At 43.2% G+C, this 24,263-nt stretch overlaps 1 protein-coding gene across 4 annotated transcripts in view; it reads right to left on the bottom strand.

The window, feature by feature from the left end:
* Positions 1 to 7,387: 7,387 nt before the first annotated feature.
* Positions 7,388 to 24,263, bottom strand: part of LOC135463207 (adenomatous polyposis coli protein-like) — a 94,859-nt gene continuing 77,983 nt past the window's right edge. For all 4 annotated transcript variants that reach the window (XM_064740519.1, XM_064740518.1, XM_064740521.1 and 1 more), the window contains 6 exons: positions 22,425 to 22,632; positions 21,372 to 21,523; positions 20,896 to 21,037; positions 18,827 to 19,075; positions 17,236 to 17,334; positions 7,388 to 16,621 (listed from right to left, as the gene is read on the bottom strand). In XM_064740519.1, the coding sequence (XP_064596589.1) occupies positions 8,220 to 16,621; positions 17,236 to 17,334; positions 18,827 to 19,075; positions 20,896 to 21,037; positions 21,372 to 21,523; positions 22,425 to 22,632 (9,252 nt within the window). In that variant the 3' untranslated portion in view covers positions 7,388 to 8,219. The remainder of the gene's footprint in view (positions 16,622 to 17,235; positions 17,335 to 18,826; positions 19,076 to 20,895; positions 21,038 to 21,371; positions 21,524 to 22,424; positions 22,633 to 24,263) is intronic.

The following is a 24,263-nucleotide window of genomic DNA, read 5'->3' as shown; positions in this document are numbered from 1 at the left end:
GGTTCCTTGGCTAACATGGCCAGCCGCCGCTGCCTGATCCTTGGCTAGCACGGCCAGCTGCCCCTGCCGGTTCCTTGGCTAGCGTGGCCAGCCACCAGTGCCCTTTTCGTGGCTAGCACGGCCAGCTGCCACTACCCGTTCCTTGGCTAGTATGGCCAGCCGCCACTGCCCGTTTCTTGGCTAGGATGGCCAGCTGCCACTGCCTGTTCCTTGGCTAGCACAGCCAGCTGCAACTGCCTATTCCTTGGCTAGCATCGCCAGCGGCCACTGCCAGTGCCTTGGCTAGCATGGCCAGCTGCCACTGTCAGTTCCTTGGCTGGCATGACCAGCTGGCACTGCCAGTCCCTTTGCTGGCACGGCCAGCTTCCACTGCCAGTTCCTTGCCACTACCTGTTCCTTAGCTAGCACGGCCAGCTGCCACTTCCAGTTCCTTGGCTAGCAGGGCCAGCTGCCACTACCCGTTCCTTGGCTAGCACGGCCAGCTGCCACTACCCGTTCCTTGGCTAGCACGGCCAGCTGCCACTACCCGATCCTTGGCTAGCACGGCCAGCTGCCACTACCCGTTCCTTGGCTAGCGCTTGTGCTGGAATTGAGCCGTCACTGCTTTGGATGTAGCTTTAAGTAAGGAGGTTTGTTACGTGATGGGGAAGGTTTGCTGTTTTCACCACCCATAAACCAGAGTCATTAATTGCTCACGAATTTTCCCGGTTTGCAGGGCAACTTCAGTTCCAAAACTGGATTAAAATTTTTTTTTTCTGCAATCTAAGAAAGCAATGTGATCCTTGTCTTTTAATCTTGCTGTTGTAAAGACACAGAGGTTTTCATTGACAAAACCGTAGCACACAATTATATGGCAGCAGCCAGTTTATGGGTTGAGGAAACCAGAGTGTCTGGAAGAAACCAGAGTGTCTAGGGGAAACCACGACCTTTGCCTACTACCAGACAAACCTCCCGGCCTCAAGCTACACATAAAACAGCAAATTCAAAGTGCCGCCTCACTGGTTAAGATCCTGACAGTGAACCATCCTGGCAACCATCTGAGCCCTTATAGCTGCCGTACTTAGGCTTATAAACGCAAAATCCTTGCATACAGAGTAACACCCAACTGATTTTCAGGACGCCTATGTTTAGCAGGAGATAACAGTTGTTATAATTAATTAGCCCTGGACATACCACATGCAGGTCACACATTACCCACGTTTGTGGCCTGGGTTACAAGGTACTGTACATAATCCACTACAGGGAGCATATGTCTCAACAGGAGGTTATGTTAATATTCTCAGTACGTTCACACGAGTTAAGCCCCTTGTATATACAACACAGTTTCGCCACTTGACCAAATGTAGTGCTCATATGCTAGGAATTTATGATCAAAACTACAAAGACAAAAAAAAAAATTGGCCTTCCATGTTGTTCTTTGGTGTATTCAGAGAATCTTGATAATCATACATGAATATTCATCATGTGGGAAACGCTTTTAAGTACGGCGGTAAAGCCCAATCAAATAACTTGCCAATAAATAAAATGGCAGGGCATGAAAAGATTATGGGAGACAACATTAACACTAATTTCTGAATCACACAAGACAGTAAACTTAGAATTTATTTCTTTATTTGATTGGTGTTTTACGCCTTAATCAGGAATGTTTCGCCGACATGATGGCTACCAGCATAGCAGGTGGAAGGAAATCCATGACCATCTGCAGGTTACAGTAAACTTTGTAGGTGTGGTTGGGCATACATGTAAGGCAGGCCTACATCTTAAATATTGCCTAAGAGCATACAAGGAATTCCTTTTCCCATCATGCCAATAATTCGCGATCCTTCGCCATTAAACGAAATTTACCTAGCATTTTGAGCTTCTTGGCAGTTTGAGGGTTTATTCAAACAGTCCATGTTTGTACATTTTGCTGGGTTTAATTATATTCATGAATCATGACATCATTTGACTGGCCCCGATAGCTCAGTTGGTTGATTGTTTGCTTCAGGTGCGGTAGATCCAGGGTCAATCCTAGTTCAAGTCATGACATCATTTGATAAAAAGGAATCGAAAAAGGATCACAATTCATAGACGCAAGGAACTGCCATGAGGGATTATAGTTTCATATCTATAAAATTTCATGCAGTATTAAATGAAGGACAACTCAGTATTGAATGATGATGATGATAAATACTTTATTTAGAAACCTCAGAGGCAACTGAGATATGGGAGGTAACTCCACAAAGAACAAGCCACTCTGCACTACAATAACAACTACACAAAGCGTCAATATCACCATCCAAATTTCACACAACCGTTTCATTAAATACGTGAGCTGACTGAACTTTCACCTTTTTGAATGTTCTTTAATTCAGTGACACTTTTGTATTTAAATTGTTTTCATCAGCTTACAGCGTGCAGGAATAATTTAGCAACATGTTGCAGTACTCACACACACAAACGAACTCTATACTGCACCATGATCTGATTTTGCGTACAATGTTGATCTCCACACAGACAACAAAGTAACAAAATATGGAGGAACATCACACAATGTACTACAAATACATCTATGTACATAAACTTTTTGTTTCTTCTTCAAGATTTGAGTTAGCTTGACCAAACCTTGAGTTTCAAACTCGAGTGACTTTGTCAAAAGAAAAAACAAATCAAAATATACAGATTAAGAATAATACAATAAAAAAAAAAAAAAAAAAAAAAAAAAAAAAAAAAGAGAGTGGTACAAATGTAATAGCTAAAAGGAGGCTCGTGTGTGAATTTCGCCAGATATGTGTTGTAGTTGTACAACAATAACCTACAAGCCAAATAATTTAATAACTAATTTACTGCTTAACATTAAAAACATGCGTACATTAGTGAAAAATTGACACTATTGGGCATGAAATACAAGTGCCAAAACTAAAAGTATATTTGTTTATTTATTTATTTATTTGATTGGTGTTTTACGCTGTACTCAAGGATATTTCACTTATAGGACAGCGGCCATTACGCCGTGCTAGCGCGCTAACCAATTGAGTATTAACTTTGCATACATATTCAGGTATGTAAACAAGGAAGTCAAAAAAGAAGTAATATGGCACTTTGACCTTTTGTACTATTTTGTAGGAATAAATAAAATGCTGTCATTTCTTACAAAAGGAATACAGAATGAGAAATTTGTTGTGTATGCATAAAAGATGGTATTACAAGACTAAACAATGACGGAAATAGACAGTTTTGTAATGAAGTTCTTTCATTAACATGCAGTAGAAAAAATAGAACATGCATGCAGATGAAATGGCAATAAAACAAATTCTTTTCGATGTAAACTACGATTGCACATTTCTACAACATCTTGGACTTCTGTAAACATATCTTAGAAGAAATGGAAAAAAAGGCAGGTTTCTCTGTGATGCTACATGCATAATGTAAAATACAAGAGAGATGTGAATGTAAGAAAAAAAAAAAAAAAAAAAAAAACTTTACGCAACTTTCTTTATGGAAAAAAGATCAAAATTACAAATGAATTTCTCAAAAAAGAATTCTTTCTCTGCCAGCAGATGCTTGTGTGCTTAGAAGATACATGAAACTAACAATGCATATATATATATATATGTATATATATATATATATATATATATATATATATATATGTATATATATATATATATATATATATATATATAGTTAATGTTTATCCCAGCTTGTAGAAATCTTGGGTTCAGCACAAAATGACAACATGGCTACTCATGATCCTTAATACAGTTGCTTGGCATTTAAAATCCGTTTGTATATTGAAGGGAAAAATGTTAATATTTTTCTGTAATGACACACATGCATGTAGCCTAGATATATATGAATCAGGTAAGAATCTGGATGCCACAAACATGTATACATGGTTTATCACTCCACCAGCCAGGTCAGCCAATCCAAGTGATTTTTACATATGATTAACATGATTAAAGATATATGTAAGAATTTCATCCAATCGTATTGCACATGATGTTCGAATGCTGAATAGATTATGACAACAGTAGCCATTTCAGCCACTCTTTGAGATGCGCACAAAACTGTACAAGTACATTACAAATAAACTTCCATGTTTACACGTAGAATAAGTCAGAAAATCTACCCCATTTGTCTGGCTTTGTATGCAAGAATGAAGTGAGTTAATGAGCTCGTTTAACACAGGCCTACCTGTAAGCAATTTCAAAGCCAATGTTCATGTACAATGCAAAATCATGATGTTTTCTTTCCTTTTGCATAGATTTACATGTATGATGGAGAAAAAAAAATGGTGCATTATATAGCTACATCTACATTCAATTTCCGCACGAAATTTGGAAGAAACTACATGTAGGCCTAGAAACTCAGATGTGTTTGGTCAATTTACAGGTATCTCCATGATTTAGATGATAGCCGAATATCCAGACATGACAGCATTAACATGACATCTGAGGCTGAGGTTTTTCTTGAAGTGATCTTTTTAACACCTTAAGACACAATCAATATCCCCCCTCCCCCCCCCAAGGACTGGAAATGTATCCATAAAATTTAAGAATATGATCAAATTTACTTTCAGTACCTCATTATTATTATGTGATTTAATCTTTCATATCAATATCTGACATATTTCTGTTCTCTCATGATTGATAGGTTTGAATGCCCATGTTATAGTTCTCTTCTACGGACACAAAACAATCTGATTCAAGACAAGTTATTTAAGGTGCTGTATTTACTTCCTTCATTTTGGGATTTATAGGTGCAGGGTACTGAATAGTTCTGATCTGGTAATTTTGAAATAAAATCTGTTTTTTTATGACAAGCTTGCAAATACATTTAAATATTTACACACAAATCTGACCGAGTCAGCTTTGTTCATTCAAGTAGAGTGTGGAGTTGTCTCCCTTCTAAAGTGGCATGGCCGTGAAATTCTGTACATGTACACCTTGCTACTGACACAACACCTAACATTCTATGATTAGAATGTCTACAAGTGCCAAAAAAAAAAAAATCAATCAGGGAAACTGAAACACTTTCAGACAAAACATACTCATTAACTCTTTTTGCTTTGTTTTCTAAACTCATTCCTTTGACAAAAACTCATCATATATTAAACTCCTCAAATCTGTGATATACATCATCAGTGAGGTGATGCAGGTACACGTGTAAAATTTGTCCCACTCATACCACTGAATCACTTCTTCCCCTTGTAACACAAACTATTTGTGTTATGATCACCATGACAGAAGCCTTTAATAATTCCAGAACATACCGTAATGTCCATTTGCATCAACAGTTACATGTACCTTGCCAGTTTGGACAGTTCTTTTCTTTACGTTACATGTACCTTGCCAGTTTGGACAGTTCTTTTCTTTATGTTACATGTACCTTGCCAGTTTGGACAGTTCTTTTCTTTATGCTACATGTACCTGGTAGCTGGTTACAAGCCCACTCTCAACTAGACATTCCAATATACCAAGACAGTATTAAAATGACCAAAAATTTTGCCTGAAAAGTACATCTTAGAGGTAAATAAATGTTGTAAAATGCTATATTTGGGACTGGACTTACATGTACTTTTTTTTCAGTAGTACACAATTCTACCTTTCAACCAAACCTCATTACACCTTTTTTGAGATCAATACGAAATTCTCAGACTCAGGCTAAAGATGCACTCTAATCCTTGGTGACATTTTGGGCCATTTCCTTTCCATGTTGTTTTGAAAAATTGTTTAAATGTACAGGTATTTTTATGAAAGTATTATTACTACCTTAATTCTTCAACCGTTTCACAACTTTCAGTGCAATTTATGCACATTTTTAATCCGATTTTGGATGCAAAACTACATTGGCCAGATTGACCAATTTCAGGGCTTCACACAAAGTATAATTTCATCAGTTTACACAAAATAATATCTTCAGAACATGCTTGGAAAAATACCTTGCAAACATGTGAAAAGGTTGAAGAATTACAGTAGTAGTAGTGTCAGCACTAAACTTGTTTCATTTTTTTTTTTAACACTTCAAAATGCCTCCACAACAGCTCCCAGACAAATCAACGATCTAGTGTACAGTATAAGAAACAGACAGCAGTATGAACTTAAAATATATGTAGGTTTCAAATTTGAACAACCTGCTTCCTCAATTATTTATTTTGTTGGTGTTTTATGCCATATACTGAAGAATATTTCACTTATGCGTCAGCAGTCAGCATTACAGAAAGAAGGAGCTGAGCACAGCTTGGCGAGTATCCCATGACTACCTGCTGATTTATGAACACTGGCTATTTGTTGATCCTCAGAATCAAGAATGCTGGTTCAAGAGTGAACTATGATTGATGATGAACACTCTGATAATCCAAGATCCACAACATCAGGAGCATTGGTCCGCGAGGTGAAAGCTGGTCTCACTGATGAAGACTTCAGTAACTGTGGATCAACAGTAAGATGAACATAGGTCCTACAGATAAATATAAGTCCTATAAATGAGTTGTTCCTCAATATCACGAGCACTGGTCAGACAGGTGATAGAACTGTGCTCTTTGATGGACACTTGAATGATCATGAACCTCACTTTCACAAACCCGGTCCCAGAAAGAAATAATGTGTTCATTGATGAACACTTCTGCAATCATCATGAATCTCAATAACGCGAACACGGGTCCCAGACGGAAATGATGTGCTTGTTGATGAACACTTCTGCAATCATCATGAATCCTCAATAGCATGAACACAGGTCCCAGAAGGAAATGATGTGCTCGCTGATGAACACCTCATGAATCCTCAATAGCACGAACACAGGGCTCAGAAGTGAATGGATGGTGTTCATTAAATACATGAACATGAATCCTAAACAGCAAGAATACAAGTCCCAGTCTGAACAAAGAGCACACTGTGTGATGAACGCATAAATAAATCATGTATGCACACAGAAGTGGATGATGTTCTCATCCAAGACCAGCTGCTCAGCACACAGAAGTGGATGATGTTCTCATCCAAGACCGGCTACTCAGCACACAGAAGTGGATGATGTTCTCATCCAAGACCGGCTACTCAGCACACAGAAGTGGATGATGTTCTCATCCAAGGGCCGGCTGCTCAGCACACAGAAGTGGATGATGTTCTCATCCAAGACCGGCTGCTCAGCACACAGAAGTGGATGATGTTCTCATCCAAGACCGGCTGCTCAGCACACAGAAGTGGATGATGTTCTCATCCAAGGGCCGGCTGCTCAGCACACAGAAGTGGATGATGTTCTCATCCAAGACCGGCTGCTCAGCACACAGAAGTGGATGATGTTCTCATCCAAGGGCCGGCTGCTCAGCACACAGAAGTGGATGATGTTCTCATCCAAGACCGGCTACTCAGCACACAGAAGTGGATGATGTTCTCATCCAAGACCGGCTGCTCAGCACACAGAAGTGGATGATGTTCTCATCTCAGACCGGCTGCTCAGCACACAGAAGTGGATGATGTTCTCATCTCAGACCGGCTACTCAGCGGATGAGTTTACATGTACATGAATCAGAGCACAAGGCCTAATTTAACTGTGTACCACAAATGTCAAATCACCACATACTTTCAAACTGCACCAATTATCCACTTTATTTCCCTCACCATTACATCCACTTTGATGCTGGTAAGGTGCTGTTTTTTCTTCTTGTTTTAAGGACGCCTTTTACAAGAAGGACATTTCCTGTCGGTCTCCTGAACCTTCCATGGAATTATCTGACACAGGAAGCTGTGAGGATTTCAAATCTGCCAGGTTTTTCACACCATCGGACTGATGCAACTGCTGCTGGTAGGAAAATGCTGCTTTTTTGTTATCTCCAAACGCATATCATTTTTCAGGTCGAAAGCTTACTTGGTGTTGATGATGAATGCATCACGTGAAAGCCAGTCAAAACACCAGTAACCACTCAAGCAAATTTGGCATGGATTTTTTGTTTGAGTTTTGAGTAACTGTCTCATTGTTCCCTCTTGCACCATACCACACAGTTCGTGATGCTATTGTCTCGAGAAATGTCTCACATATATGTAACAAGACATGATTGTTTCTTTTTTACATTGTCGCACACAGTTCACAAATTGTCACAAAAAATGTTTAGCACAGTTGTCAGTGAACAGGTGTGTTTCATCTCTACACCGTCTCACACAGTTAGGTTCGTTTCTACTCAATGCCTGTCACAGTTCTGTAATTTTCAAAAATGTTCTTAATGAATTGTCACAAGAAATATCTCACACAGTGGTCACAAGACATGTTCGTTTCTTCTCCTCTCCTTCACCAGCTGAATTCTCTTCGTTTTTCACACTGTTCAAATATGACCTTCTTCTTGCAAGAAGCATCTCTGTCTTGGTCAGGTGTTTTGTTGGCGAGCCAATCAAAGAGCGTTTTCCTGGGCTCAATGATGTCTTCTCATTGTCACCAAGTGGGGGGTTGGTGGCAGGGGCATTGGGCGTGGGGTTGTAGTTGAACGGGGCCACAATAGCTGAAGCTGTTGTTCCAGTCCTTCCTTCAATGTTCTTCTTTGCAAGGTCAGTTTTGGTGCAGCCTGCCTTCTTAGCATCTATGCCATTTTCCACTGGGGTAGAGTGTTCTGGGGACTTTAAACCTGCAGGCCCTGGGTTGCTCAGGGTCGCCCTTTTCAAAGAAGACGAGGCAAAGTTTCTGACCAGACGTCGAGCAGCTGAAGTGGTGCTGGCTGTGGATGTATTCATCATGCTTGTGTTCGATATCAAACTTGTATTGGATGTCATGTGCACGTTAGCAGTAGCACTGAGACTAACATCAGACACAGAGCTTGAGTTTGACACACAAGAAGTGTCAGCTTTCTCTTGGTCTTTGCTAGCAGCTGTGTCTGTGTCCAATTTTGAACCGTTCTGCTTCACCCAAACCTCGCTGTCATCGTTTTCTTCCTGGTCACTGTCGTACCTTCGCCAGACTGTTCCACCGAACGTCTCATCGGCGTCGGGCAGAACACTGGTGTCTGGGCTTGTGTCTGGCTTTGTCTTTGTCCATGTACCAGAGTTAAATGGAAGACTTTCCTTGCAATTGCTATTCAGCCTGCTGGTACTGGAGTCTCTGGAAGGTGGTGAAGAGTCACTGTTGGTAGAGTCATTAGCAGGACTGTCCACCACGGGTACCTTCCTCCAAGAACAGCCTTTTTGAGTGCCGCCTGTGGTACTCGCGTCTGTAGGCTGCGCCCCATCGAAGGCAGTGCTGATTTTGTCATAAGTTGAGCTCCTGCTTAGGCCTTCTCTCGGTACAGCTGGTTCACTGGGTGGGGAATCTTTGGGACTAGCCTTTGTAGGACTGATTTTAGGTTTCACCGGAAGCGCAGGTTTCTTGGTGGGAACTCGTGAACCTTTCGGTGGCATTTTGCTGTCAGTTGGTGGTGACTTGTCAGAGGAATTCCCAGAGCTACTTCCGCCATCTTCTTTCTTCCACAGGCTGGCAATTTTGCTGGTGACTTGTTTTTTACCGATTGAGCCAGGAGCAGATTTTCGGACATTACCTCCGCTCGGCGACTCGTTCCTTTTGGTTGGCGTACTGCCAGGAGAGTTCTGGCCATTTTTACCATTGAAATTTAAAGAAGTTGGAGTCCACCTTCCGCTTGGCGTTGGAGGCCTTGAGTTCACATTTCCTTTCTTCAAACTGGCGTTGCTGTCTGATTTTTTCAGGTCGCTCCTGCTGCCAGTTTTCTTCAGGCTTCCAGCACTCCCGGTCCTGTTGAGAGCGGAAGAACTCCCGCATCGACTTGGACTCATGCTGGTTGTCTTGCGCATGTTACTGGTCGCAATCCTGCTTATGCCCGAAGGACTTCCACCAGAAATCTTCACGGTGATTGTCGTGGTTGTAGTTTTTGTCAGATTACTACTATTCCTTCGGAGAACTTCTGGGCAGTCCTTGGCATTCTTCTGCATCTGAATTTGCTCGTAAGGGGCGTGATATCCTTGCTCTTGAGATTTGTCCACCAGGAAGTTGTACTCTCCCAGAGCTTTACCCCAGGCTTCCGCTGAGCTTCCTCCGGAATTTCTCTGACTTTCAGAGGAGCTCCCACCAGAATTTCTATTTGTTGATGAACTGTTGCTTGATTTCTTCTCTCGCAGCTTGACAGCTGACGAGGGATCAGGTGATGAACCAGACTTATTGCAACTGTCATCTGATTTGGTTTTCCCCTGAGAAACGGCAGAGGATTCTTTGACAAATGTACCCTGTTTAATGGGTGGCTTAGGTCTTTCATTAGGACTAGGCTTGCCCTTTCCTTTGCTGCCTGGAGAGTCCTTCTGGGAGCTGTTTGCAGTAGGAAGACGGGATTGGGGACCAGAAATTTTAGCCGGGGTATTTCTGGCATTATTGGTCGTGTTGGTCTTAGCCATGGAGGTCTGGTTACCTTTGTACACTTTACTCGGGCTTCCCTTAACACTAGCAGTCGCCTGACTCTGGCTTTTAGGAGACAGCTTTTTGGCCGAGGCGCCTGGAGGTGTCTTATTCCATGGTGTTTTGAATGTAGAGTTAGTGCTGGGTTTTCCGATTTTTGAGCTTGAATCAGACTTGACGGAGGAAGATCTAGTGGATGATACCGAAGAGGCTTTACTTCCAGGATACAAGGGTTTTCGTCGGCCTCTTACGACCCTTGGGGTGTCGTCTTTTGGCGTTGAATCCACAGGCTCCTTCTCTGATGGCTTTCTGATTCGAGGTCCCTTTGCTACGGCAAGTCTGTTCTCACTCTGAGAGTTATTAGACTGGGTGTAGTCACTTGTTTGCTCAGAGTTTGTTTTTGAACTTGTTGACCATGAAATCGAAACCTCTGATGCCGTGTCAGAATTGTAACCATTGGATACCAATGAGATTGTCTCATTCTCGATAAACATGTCCTCATCCAAAGCGCTGCTGGACATTTCACGCTCTATAAACAGCTCTGACACCACAATGTTTGCATTCGCCTCTAACTCTTTCTCGTCTTCTAGGGAGAGAACGTCATCAGCAACAATTTCTTCTGTTTCAGAAACATGTTTTTCTCGGTTTGACTCTAAATTTGGACGGTGGATAACTGTCTCATTCAAGCATGATGTGTCCCCGCTTCCACCATTGTCAAATGTTGTCTCATTAGATCCAGATTCAGCTTCGCCCAGAGCATCTTCCATAGATGCCAAAAGGTCATCGTCTGTGTCAACACTTCCAGATGGATATCTTCCTTTTGCGATGTCTTCTATCCTAGCCTTGTCCTTCACACTAACATTGTCGAGATGCTGATAGTCATCGCTGTCCTCTTTGTCCGACTTTTCACTGTCAACTTTCTCCACACTGCTACTTGACTCTCTCTGAAGGGACGCAACAGAGGACATTGCTCTGGAACTCACTTTTTCTTCTTTCTGTTTTTCCTCAAGCATGCGGTTATCCTGCATCGGCAGAACACCCGCCTGAAATGCCTCCATGGTCGGAAGAAAGGGCCGTCGAAATCTGCTGTCATGTCGGCCATCGTCATTCTCAAGATCTGGAGCAATCTGTGCTTTCTCGAAATTCGAAACATCTTTCCTCTGCTTCAGAAAATTTTCGCTGTCTTGAGAATGGGATCGCCTCCAGCTAAACTTGTTCTCGTGGTAGGGACTACTGGTGAAGATTTCATCGCACGACTTGTGAGGCTGCTTACGCCAGCTTGTAAGTCTATCATGATTTGATTGCTGGTTCTGACAAGGTGTCACAGGGCTGTTGTAAAACGCATCTGAGTGACCTCCCCTTGGTCTATCTCTGTTATTAACAGGTGTGTCGAAATCTGCATCAAACTCTGCCCTGATATGCAAGGGTGATTTAAGTGGCATCTTTTCTCGGTTTGGTCCGGAGGCTGAGCTAGGTTTGGGTAGGCCACTAGGTAGTGAGGGTACTTTTGGCGGTTTGGAAGACTTTCCTTTAGGCATGGCAGAACTGATGCACTCTTCTAACAAGTCCTGCTCAAACTGTGTTGGGATGTTGGGAGACGATTCAATGCTTAGTGAACTTAGTGAGCTATTTCTTGAAAAGCACACAGGCGTGCCTTCCATCTTGAAAGCTGCTTGCTGATCTCTCAGCTGACCTTCCGTTTCAGGAACTTTGAGCTGATCACCGTCTCCAGAGTTATCTCGTGTCAAATTATCATCTGTGTGCAGAGAGCTGAGGGAAGAATTGCGAGAAAAACAATATGGCGTGCCTTCCACTTCAAACTTTTTGGTTTGGTCTTTTTCATGTAAGGTATCGGCTTGACTTGACTCCTCGCTGGACTGACCAACGACTTCTCTGTGACATATTGAACTAGGTAAGTCAGACTTGATACCGCTAGTTGGTATCATGGATTTGGATGGTGTAGGTAATTTTGACTGACTTCTTGTGTTTGACCTACGTGGAAGCTTACTCCTCCCCGGTACCAATTCACGGTCGGACTGTGACGGCTTTGTGTCATGTTCATCGTCAATGCAGCCAAGAGAGCTGAGGGAGTCATTACGAGAAAATGACATTGGTGTCCCTTCCATTCCATATACCCTTGGCGAATCGCATGCTGCAACATCTGTTAGGAAAACAGAATCTTCAAGCCTGGATGCCATGTTTCTGACAATGCTGACAGGCACCATGTCGGAGCTGGACTTTGTGGGTCCTTCCTCTGGATCAGAGAGCTTCCTTCCAATGCCTTCCACAGAATCCATTGTCAAATCACTCAGAGAAGTAGCAGTGGAGAAGTTAATAGGTGTGCCCTCGACGGCGAATGTTGTGACTGTGTCACCCCCTAGTAAAGACTGGGTTTCACTATCCCGATGCACATTTTGCACCGATGTCGGATGCTGAGGTGCAAAGCCTTTAGTCCCCGGTCCCTTGTTTTCTCCGCCCTCTGTTTTTCTATCAGTTGGTGGTTTTCTGGGGCTTTTCCCTTTAGGCATAGCAGATTGGATCACTTCCGTCAAGAAGTCATCATGATCTTCCATCAGGGAACTGTTATCGGACTTGGATTCATCGTGAGCTAACGTCTCTAACGGATCCAGAGGTTTCCGATCAGATGTGTCTGTGCAAACACTTAGATCGCTAAGAGATCCGGTACGAGAAAAGTTCAATGGCGTCCCTTCAGTGGCGTAGGACTTGACGGAATCAGGCTCTCCCTCTATGGCTGGGTGAGGTTGAGCCGCCTTTCTCTCCAACTGGTTCAGCTTCTTCAGCTTTCCCGGAGACACAGGATGTGGTTTTCCTGTGTTAATCATTTTGGTCGGAAGCCTTGACTTGTTCTGGTTCAAATTCTCAATCTTGAAGAAGCCGACTTTTTTCTTAATAGCATGGTCAGAAGCACTCTTCTTCATTTTTCGGCTCGAGTTGTTTGGCATGGCAGAGCTGATGCACTGAGCCAAGATGTCTTCTTCTCCTTCGGACACCTCAGAAAGTGATGAATTATTGTCATTTTCTCTTTCTTCTAGCAGTTTTAGTGGAGACTTCCAGTCTGACGGTTTCGGCGTTTTCACTTCTTCTGCCACTGCAGCAGCCTCTAATTCTGGCTCCTCCATCCTAATGCTCAGACCACTGAGACTAGTTGTTTCCGAGAAATTCAGTGGTGTGTCCTCTGTGGCATAAGTCACGGGCACGTCCTGTGGCAAGCTGTGAAGGTCCTCGGCCATTTGGATGTTCTCCTCACGAGATGTTCGCTCTGTCGTTATTTGCAGCTCAGCAGTCCTCTTCTGGGCATCCCGTCTCTCCTCAGCCTCGGCCGCTTTGACCGTGTCAGTTTTGTTCTCCTCGCTGGACATTTCCACCGACCCTGTTTCTTTGGTGCCATTGTTACGGGATGGGGACTTTGATCTCGGTGTTGGCGGCATGGTCTCGCTCGGTGAGTCAGGTAGGTCACTTGGGGAAACGTTTCCACTCGGTCGACGGCTGTAGTCACTCATGACTGAACTATGAACTGAGTGGGCATCAAAACTGCTCAGAGATCCCAGAGAGCTGCACCTGGAGAACATCAGCGGCGTCTCCTGGACCTGGTGATTGTCATCCCAAGTCACGGTTTTGTGTTCCTTCTCCGGCGATTCCACAGCACTCAGGTTGTGGTTGTCTTTGCCGTCCACTTTTCCAGCTTTGTCCATCTTCTTAGCTCCTAAGTCATAGGTGGCCGTCTCCCCTTCCTCAATGCTTTGAAGTTCACATCCATGCTTCCCAGGTCCTTCATGACGATCTCTTGCATCAGCACTGTGGAGGCTGCTAAGGGAGCTAACTCTTGAGAAGCAGATGGGTGTGCCTTCTTCGCAGTAAGTCTTGGGCTTTTCTGAAGGACTATGGGCCTCTGAGTCTGGAGCGACCACTGTTCTCTCCTGGACAGTGTCATTGTAAACTTCTCGGACGCTTTCCGATAAGCCATCGTTGTTGGTGTCCTTTTCGAAATGAGTGGCATAACCATGGGCATCGTCTTCGGGGACTTGATTCATGACGGCCTTCGTAGCATCTGCTCTCTGGGGGTGAGCACTCAGGTCTGTCATGGATGTTGCCGTTGACATGTAATTCAGCGGCGTACCTTCTGTGTAGAATGTCCTCACACAGTCATCATCTCCCATCATTTGTTCTAGCATGTCATTGGTTCTGCGCGCCTCTTCCAGCTTACAATCTGCACAGTCCCTGAAGTGGGGTGGGTAGCTCCCTGATTGCTCCGAGGTGAACGCTTCATCAGAATGCTCAGCGTACAATCTGCTGTAGTCTGTGGGCTGGTCGTCAGTGGCAAAGTCAGTTTCATGCAAAGCATTCAGTTTTTTCGTGTTTGCAGGCTGTGGTGTTTTGTCGTTGAAATAGTTCCTTTCAGCCTGAACGTTTTTGGGTGCTGGGAAATTGTTTCTGACCATGTTTGGCATGTCTTGTTGGACAGTGAATGTAGATCCAACATAATTGCCCACTTTTGGCACTGGTCTATTATTGAGAGCTGGATGGAAGTTCTGATTGTTTCTCGGAGGTCCATTTTTATCCGGCATTTCTACCATATCAGATGAATCAGGGTCATATTTCATACTGTAATTTATAGGCTCGTCCTCAGAACCTGAGTTCTCTCCCTTTGACAACCGACTACCACCACCCTCGTTTTTATATCCATGGCCTGGTTCGTTTGCACCATATATTCCCTTCATGGCATGTGGCGGCGGTTGAAACCCCATGTGAAAACGTCTGCTTTGCGGATCTCGCAACTGACCCTTTTCGCCTTGGTTTCCTGGATTGCGGTTGTACTCGCTTTCCAACCCTGCATGTAAGGCTACTTCTTTCATAACCTGCATGATGCGACTGTTTGCTGGACTGCCGTGTCTCGCCCGATAAATTTCAGCGGCTGAGTCCAGTGAACGGCTGCCGGATGTGTAGCCTTGCAAGCTGTGGTGCCCGTCCTTTCGTCTGTCCAGACTTCCACCCTGACGCTCATGAAGAAGTTTGGAGCTTTTTGCCAGCATGTTCTGGACACGAGATCGATCATGTGAAATGTCAGAATGAACACTTCCAACACTGTCCTGACTGCCAGAGCGTGCAACCCTTTGTGGAGAACGTAAACGGTTCTCTATTAATGGCGAACTGTCCCCACTGCCACTCCTAGGGAAGAACTGCCCTCTTAAAAGAGAGCGTCTGGGCTCTCCTTCTCCATGGGGTGCAAACATTCCACCGTTGTCCATCCCGAAGAGAAAACGCTTCGGGTCTTGCTCTTCTTTTTTAGAAATCAAATCCACTGGGCTGTCACGTGGGCTATCCACATTTTCACATGTCTCAGATAAACTCTGATCAATTTCTGCCTCCAGGGCTCTCTGTTTTCGTGCATGGAGCGATGGCATGTTGGTTTTGTGTTTGTCCATTGGATCCATGGCACCCATGGAAGGTCGCGCTGCAAGAAGGTTCTTCAAGGCAGCGGCACTTCCCATGGAAATCATTTTGTGCTTCGAATGAAGCAAGTTTTTCAGCATGCTCACAGCGCCCATATCCCATAATGCTTGCTGATCCTCAGGACAACGAGCACTGAGGTTCCACAAAGTTCCACACGCGTTGCTCACGATTGTCAAACTTGGAGAGCGCAAATGTTTCAGGAGGATTTGTAGACAGCCGTGTTGGCGAAGCACTCGGCGATATTCCTCGCGGATTGCGATATGGCTGGAAACATTTCTCAAAATTCCGCCACCGTTCTCGATTATAGCTAATGTCTTCGAGGGGCTTTTGTAAGTCAGCGTGTTGACCAAAAAAACCAGGGCGTCATCAACAGCGCAAATGTCAGCTTTGTTTTCGCTGCAGTGTGCAGACAGATTCCACAGGGCACTAAGAATGCTTTTCAAAGTTGACTCCTTCTTGACGACCATAGCTGCCGTTGTCAGCGTTGTCACGGCGCCCACCTCCCGAAGCGTCTTTTTACTAGCCAGATCGGCGCGCCACGACAAATTCCTCAGAACGCTTGCTGCCACCTGACACAAATCCTCATTAGGAGAATGAAGCTGAGCTACCAGAGCCTCCATGCACGTTTTCATGGAGCACAACAAAGCCTTGTTTGTTCCGTCACCAAAGGTAAGATTTGTGAGTGCCATGCAGGCGTAGCGTCGCATCGTGATGTTGTACTGCTCTGTTGTGTTATCATGAATCATCTGGTCCACTTCTAGGAGCTCTGCTATAGCCTGAAGCCCACCTAGAAAAAAAAAAAGAGGAGGCACATTTAATATATAATGTATTTCAATGGTTCCTGTATTGCATGTAACAAATCTGACAAGGATTTGAAAAACTAGGGTACCTTAGTCACTGTTTTCTCCCTGTCACTCTATGGCAATCTCTGGCATCATCACTGTGGAGGATGATAAATGAGCTAACTCTTAACTCGTTATCTCTTCTATTATTATGATTCTTAATTGTGGTCCATAAAATTATGCAGAATCAAAAATGTTACCAAAATGCTGCAAATGTGACTTACTTGGTCCTGCAATTAACACTTTTCGGAAGTTGTTAAATTCTTACTCGAAGGTTCTATTTTACTTTTGTTAAGACTACATGGTGTAAACTGACACAAATAAATTCCCCCCCCCCCCACCCCATGAAAATGAAAGTTTAAAATATATTTACACAAATTAACAGCTGTATGGACATTTAAACAAATGATGAATGGGGTTTTACATCAATTAAACAAAAGTACAATAAAAATACTGATCACTGTTTTTCCCCTAATTACATACATACACTACAATCTCCCCCCCCCCCCCCCCCCTTAAAGCTGGAGGTTGATTTAGAGAAACTATGACAAGAACTTACCCAATGTACAAATGGCATGTCTGTGTTCTTCATCAAATGACAGCTTCATCAGGGCGGCAATGGCAGGACCAGGATGGTGGTCAATATCTGAAGACTTATCTAAAGGGAGATAAATGTGACAGATTCATAGAGAAGGATCACAAATCATCTGCTGACATATGGTTTGTTGTTGTGATCTTCATCCTAGAAGACTTTGTAATGAAACTATCTTGTGCGCTGATATTATCATACAGTAGTTGTGTGTAGGACTCTAGGAGTCATACCAAGAAAATTCACTTTAAAAGTGAAATCATTAACTGTTGGTGGCATTACATTCATCAAGAATGCAAAGTCTGCAGAGAACTGATACATGTTTACTTTGTTGGCATTGATATTCATTGAACTGGAGTCTTAAATGAAAATTCGTCATATACCCTAATTCCCCCACCTTTATGCATATTAAGGAGCAGCTTTCAGTGCAATTTATGCACACTTTTGATTCAATTTTGGAGACAAAGCTACATTGGTTGAGGTGGTCAATCTGAGGGCTTTTACAAGTGTACGCAGAATATGCGAAAAGCTTTGGAGAATTACAGTAGTATTTTACAATAGCATTTCAAAAAGTGGAAAAATCTAATTTTTTCATACCTTATTTAATACAATCAATTTTGATTGTATAGGGCTGCAAACAGTGTCATACATTTATAGCTGAACAGACCCAAGAGAAAACCATTTATATGTACTACTCATGTGCTCAGCAAAAACTTTATCCACTTCCACAGAAACAGAAGATTATTAAAAATCATGGTAATGAACTCAGTCACTTTGTGGAAATGGTTACAGGTAATGAACCCAGTCGCTCTGTGGAAATGGTTACAGGTAATGAACTCAGTCGCTCTGTGGAAATGGTTACAGGTAATGAACTCAGTCGCTCTGTGAAAACGGTTGCAGGTAATGAACTCAGTCGCTCTGTGGAAATGGCTGCCGGTAATGAACTCAGTCGCTCTGTGGAAATGGTAGCAGGTAATGAACTCAGTTGCTCTGTGGAAATGGTAGCAGGTAATGACATCAGTCGCTTTGTGGAAATGGTTGCAAGTAATGAACTCAGTCGCTTTGTGGAAAAAGTTGCAGGTTATGAACTCAGTCGCTTTGTGGAAATGGTTACAGGTAATGAACTCAGTCGCTCTGTGGAAATGGCTGCCGGTAATGAACTCAGTCGCTCTGTGGAAATGGTTGCAGGTAATGAACTCAGTCGCTCTGTGGAAATGGTTGCAGGTAATAAACTCAGTTGCTCCGTGGAAATTGTTACAGGTAATGAACTCAGTCGCTCTGTGGAAATGGTTACAGGTAATGAACTCAGTTGCTCTGTGGAAATGGTAGCAGGTAATGAACTCAGTCCCTTGGTGGAAATGGTTGCAGGTAATGAACTCAGTCGCTCTGTGGAAATGGTTGCAGGTAATGAACTCAGTCGCTCTGTGGAAATGGTTGCAAGTAATGAACTCAGTCGCTTTGTGGAAATGGTTGCAGGTAATGAACTCAGTCGCTCTGTGGAATTGGTTGCAGGTAATGAACTCAGTCGCTCTGTGGAAATGGTTGCTGGTAATGAACTCACTAGCTTTGTCTTCCAAAGCCTCTGCGTCAAAAAGGTCCCTCAGCTGGTCACAATGCGCACGGATCTGCTCTAGTAGGCGTAGCACTCGTGCCTCTCTCCTGCCTCGCTTGTCGTCTGGATGTGAATGCACGATGTTGTGTAGTGCCGCAGCAGCTCTGGCTCGTGCAGGTTTACTTCCCCTTGTGTTTCCCAGAAGACCAGATTCCTTATCGCTGCCGTGTAGAAGCTGGATCAGTAAAGGCATACAGCCTGCAGAACAAGAAATTTGTATGTAAACAATTATGTAGAAACCTCAAAAATTAAACATAATATTTTTTATTTTAGAAACGAAATAAATCTAGTAGGCCTCAAAACAACATAGCACTATGAAGGTGTTAATGGTGTGCGAGCAGTAGTCTAAAGTGGGAAGCATTACGTTATTCTGGTGAAACAAGAGGTTAAACTGGTGTAACAACAGCGTGTGTGTAACGGCAGAAGAGTGAGTGAGTGATTGGGGTTTAACGTCGTACTTAACAACTTTTCAGTCATATGACGACGAAGGAATCCTTAGAGTGCATGTAATGTGCCTCCTTGTTCCAGGACAGATTTCCACTGCTCTTTTTATCTAGTGCTGCTTCACTGAGACGCCTTACCGAAGGCAAGTAAGCCGCCCTGCCCGAGCCATTATACTGATACAGGTCAACCAGTGGTTGTACTATCCCTTTCAGTGCTGAATGCCAAGCAAGGAAGTTACAACTTCCTCTTTTAAGGTCTTAAGTATGACTCGATCCAGGATTGACCCTGGATCTATCGCTCCAGAAAAAGCGTAAAATACACATAGGCATGAAGTACTGGTATAGATTGGATGCAGTGTTACGACAGCTTTATAAACCGTGTTTTGTCATACTCAGGAATTAAAATACCGTAATTCACTTCAGATTTAGATTTTTTTCCCATGTTACAAATTTTGTTTCATTCTGATTGATATATCCACGTACTAATTATAGGGCCACTTATAAGTTAATTATGAAGTTTGATGAATTCCTCACTAGAAAAACAAAGGCCTTTATCAGGGTGTTCAAAAAGTAGCAGGCTGCAGACAGCTGTCTACTGCCATCCTCGTAGCAGGCTGCAGACAGCTATCTACTGCCATCCCCGGAGCAGGCTGCAGACAGCTATCTACTGCCATTCCCGTAGCAGGCTGCAGACAGCTGTCTACTGCTGTCCCAGTAGCAGGCTGCAGACAGCTATCCACTGCCATCCTCGTAGCAGGCTGCAGACAGCCATCTACTGCCATCCCAGTAGCAGGCTGCAGAAAGCTATCTACTGCCATTCTTGTAGCAGACTGCAGACAGCTGTCTACTGCTGTCCCAGTAGCAGGCTGCAGACAGCTATCTACTGCCATCCTTGTAGCAGACTGCAGACAGCTGTCTACTGCTGTCCCAGTAGCAGGCTGCAGACAGCTATCCACTGCCATCCTCGTAGCAGGCTGCAGATAGCTATCTACTGCCATCCCAGTAGCAGGCTGCAGAAAGCTGTCTACTGCCATCCTTGTAGCAGACTGCAGACAGCTGTCTACTGCTGTCCCAGTAGCAGGCTGCAGACAGCTATCTACTGCCATCCTTGTAGCAGACTGCAGACAGCTGTCTACTGCTGTCCCAGTAGCAGGCTGCAGACAGCTATCCACTGCCATCCTCGTAGCAGGCTGCAGACAGCTATCTACTGCCATCCCAGTAGCAGGCTGCAGACCGCTGTCCACTGCCGTCCCCATGGCCGCCTACTTTGATTAGTCCTATTATTGAAGACAATAGTAATTGGTGGCATAATTACTTTCAATTCAGCCACCTACTTTTGAACTGTAACCTCCTTCTCCAATTCTAAATGAAAACCCTGCATAATGTTTTTCTGGGAAGTACATTTTTACAGGCCGAGCTTTGGATGACACACAGTATCTCAAAGAACATAAGATCTGAGGCACTGCAGTTTTTGTCTTGAAAAGAAAAGACTAAGTAGTTTAGATCTGCAGTGGGGATATTCGAGAGTGTTACTACAGCTGAATTAGTGAGTCGGTCTCAGGAAGTAGAATTCACCTGACTGCCTCATGGCTATACAGCTATCCTGTGAGGAGGACATGGCCAGCAGTGTCCTGCTCATGTCATCTTTGTCATGTGTGCCCAGCATGGACAACAGAGAGTACACCATCTCCACCTGAGGGGCCACAAAACATGGATACTGAAAACAGAAGTCATGACTTTATTAAAGTGGGGGGGTAACTCAGTGTTTCCTGGGTCTCAAATGAATGACAGTAGCTTCATTTCAATTTAGCAGCCTCGCACCCTTATTAGGCCAATACTGTGGTATACAATACATCTCTCAAGCATGTAATTACTTAATTAAGACAAATACACTATCTACTTCAACAATAAATTTTAAGAAAGCTTCAAGATAAATCACATTCAAAACAATTCTACATCATTTTTATGAAAAATCAGCAGTCCACATCATGACTCCTGACATGAAGTTCTGAGATCCAAAATATAGACACCTGCAAAGTAAAGTGAAGTACCTTTGTTCCTAGATGCTGATTGGATGGTTTCTTGGGAGGCGAAGGCGATGATTGGACAGATCCGTGCGAGTTGCTGGAGTTGAAGCTCATCACACTGGCCGTCTCCTGCTGTCCCAAGTTTGCAAAGCTCCCGTCGCTTAATACTGCTGGTCCTGAAACACAACAGTTTAGATTTATTTCATGATTACTATACTTCTGACCAGAGACCATACGCCAAATTAATTTTAATTACCATGACGAGACATGATACAAAATATATATTGCCAATGTACTTACAGTCAACAAAGGCTACAAATGCTTTGTGCGAAAGGCCCTAGAGCTTTAGGTATTTATTTATTTTATTTGATAGGTGTTTTACGCCGTTCTCAAGAATATTTCACTTATATGATGGCTGCCAGCATTATGGTGGGAGGAAACTGGGCAGAGTCCGGGTTAAATCCACATCCATCGGCAAACTGCTGACAGACTTTCCTACATACGGCTGGCGTGCTAACCACCACGGCACCAGCGACCCACCCCCTTGGGCTTTAGGTTACCCCATTTCAATGATGGTAAAAGGCCGTGCTCAAAATATGAAGCACCCAAATTATCACAGCTATCGGTAAAGTCCAACATTTCTTCCTGCACTAAGTGTAAAAGAGCAAAAATTTAAGTAATTTAAAGCCCAGCTGACTGAGTGTTACTACACTATAAAAATGTAATACCTGTACAATCAATGGTCTCGTTAGAACTCCCCACAAAGGCAGACTGCAGTTTCACACAAGAATTTCTGAATTCTGCAAAGGGGCTACCATAGATACATTTAATTCCGCAAAAAGGGAGTTGTGTTCTTCTCGGTCAGTTTACTTCTTTATACCCATTAACCAATTTTTCTTGGATGCAACATTGCCAAAAACCGTGATGATGTTTTTTGTAACTACAATTTTCACTGTGAAGAAGATTTTTTCACATTTTCTTATTATATGTAATTTTTCTGGCATCTTTTTTTCAAAAAGTTGTTGCTAAAATTGTTAAGAATTCTCTTATACCAGACTACTCAATCCTGAGCCTCACCCTTAGGAATGGGCCACGCCCCATGAAAAAGTGCAGACATATTTGTGCTGTGAGGTACAGGGATGTCTGGAAGAGCATCAAAGTCTGGGATGACCACATCCGATGTCTGCGTTGCTATGGAAACAACCCTGGTGCCATCACCTGCAGTGCTCACTACACGATCACTTGTGAAGGCTGAATTTTCCTGCCCAGGTTTGGGAACGAATGCCTATTGTGAAAAACAAGAAAATGTATGAAACACTAACTAACAAAAATTCAACCACATTAGTCCGGGGTAAATTAAAACATCAATCTTTATACTATACATGTAAATACATATTCACTTATACGACGGCGACCAGCATTATGGTGGGTGGAAACTGGGCAGAGCCTAGAGGAAACACAAGACCATCCGCAGGTTGCTGGCAGACCTTTCCACATAAGGTTGGAGAGAAAGCCAGCATGAGCTGGCCTTGAACTCACATCGGCCGCACTGGTCAGAGGATCCTGGTTTCTTACGTTGCGCTGGCCCGCTAACCAACCGAGCCACGTTGAAACACAAATTTACTTGTGTAGTACATTTATGTATTTATTTATTTATTTATTTATTTTTAAATGCCATGCATAAAAACGTTTCACTTAATACAGTACCATGACGGTGAGTTGTGAGTGAGTGAGTGAGTGAGTGAATGTTTGGGGTTTAACTTCATACTTAACAACTTTTCAGTCATATGACGACGTAGGAATCCTTAGAGTGCATGTAATGTGCCTCCTTGTTGCAGGACGGATTTCACCCCTCTTTTGTCTAGTGCTGCTTCACTGAGATGACTTACCAAAGGTAAGTAAGCCACCCCGCCTGAGCCATTATACTGATATGGGTCAACCAGTGGTTGCACTATGCTCTTCACGCTAAACGCCAAGGGAACAAGTTACAACTTCCTCTTTTAAAGTCTCAGGTGTGACTCGACCCAGGATTGACCCGGTATTTACCGCTCCTGAAGCGGATGCTCTACCAACTGTGCTATCAGAGGCGGTCGGTCAGTTTTAACGGTATTTAATGATGACAATACAACATATATGTATGTGTCATTGTATACATGTTTGATGTTAAACTAACACACTGGGCCTTATACATCAACAGCCTGTTCAAATAAACACTATACATGCATATGCATCATACATGTACACGACTATGAAGATGGCTAAGCATTCAATCCATTCTCATATGCGGGAAGATCTGCCAGCAACCTGCAGGTGGTCATGGGTTTCCCCAGGTTCTGCCCGGTTTCCTCCAACCATAATGCTGGCTGTTGTATAATAAGTGAAATATTCTTGAGTACGGCGTAAAACCCCAATCAAATAAAGAAATAAATCAATCAATCCATTCTTTTTAACGCCAGATCTACATGAAGTTGCTCTGCCCTACACATATACCAACTACAAGTAGTTTATGTGGCAGCATGTTTTAATAGTGATTGATTGATGTCCTTGGTGTTAATTGTACATGTAGTTAATGCATCACCTTAATAAGAAGAGTTCTAGTTTTCGAATTCGTAAAGGTGCCATCAGAGTTCGCAGAGGTGTTTTTGGTGTTAGTTGTACATGTAGTTCATGCATCACCTTAATAAGAAGAGTTCTAGTTTTCGAATTCGTAAAGGTGCCATCACAGTTCACAGGTGTTTTTGGTGTTAGTTGTACATGTAGTTCATGCATCACCTTAATAAGAAGAGTTCTAGTTTTCGAATTCGTAAAGGTGCCATCACAGTTCACGAGTGTTTTTGGTGTTAGTTGTAATTGTAGTTGATGCATCACCTTAATAAGAAGAGTTCTAGTTTTCGAATTCGTAAAGGTGCCATCACA

The sequence above is a fragment of the Liolophura sinensis genome, chromosome 2, assembly GCF_032854445.1.
Source record: "Liolophura sinensis isolate JHLJ2023 chromosome 2, CUHK_Ljap_v2, whole genome shotgun sequence".
Lineage (NCBI taxonomy): Eukaryota > Metazoa > Mollusca > Polyplacophora > Chitonida > Chitonidae > Liolophura > Liolophura sinensis.
Note: the sequence above shows the minus strand (reverse complement) of the source record. Positions and strands in the feature narration are given on the sequence as shown.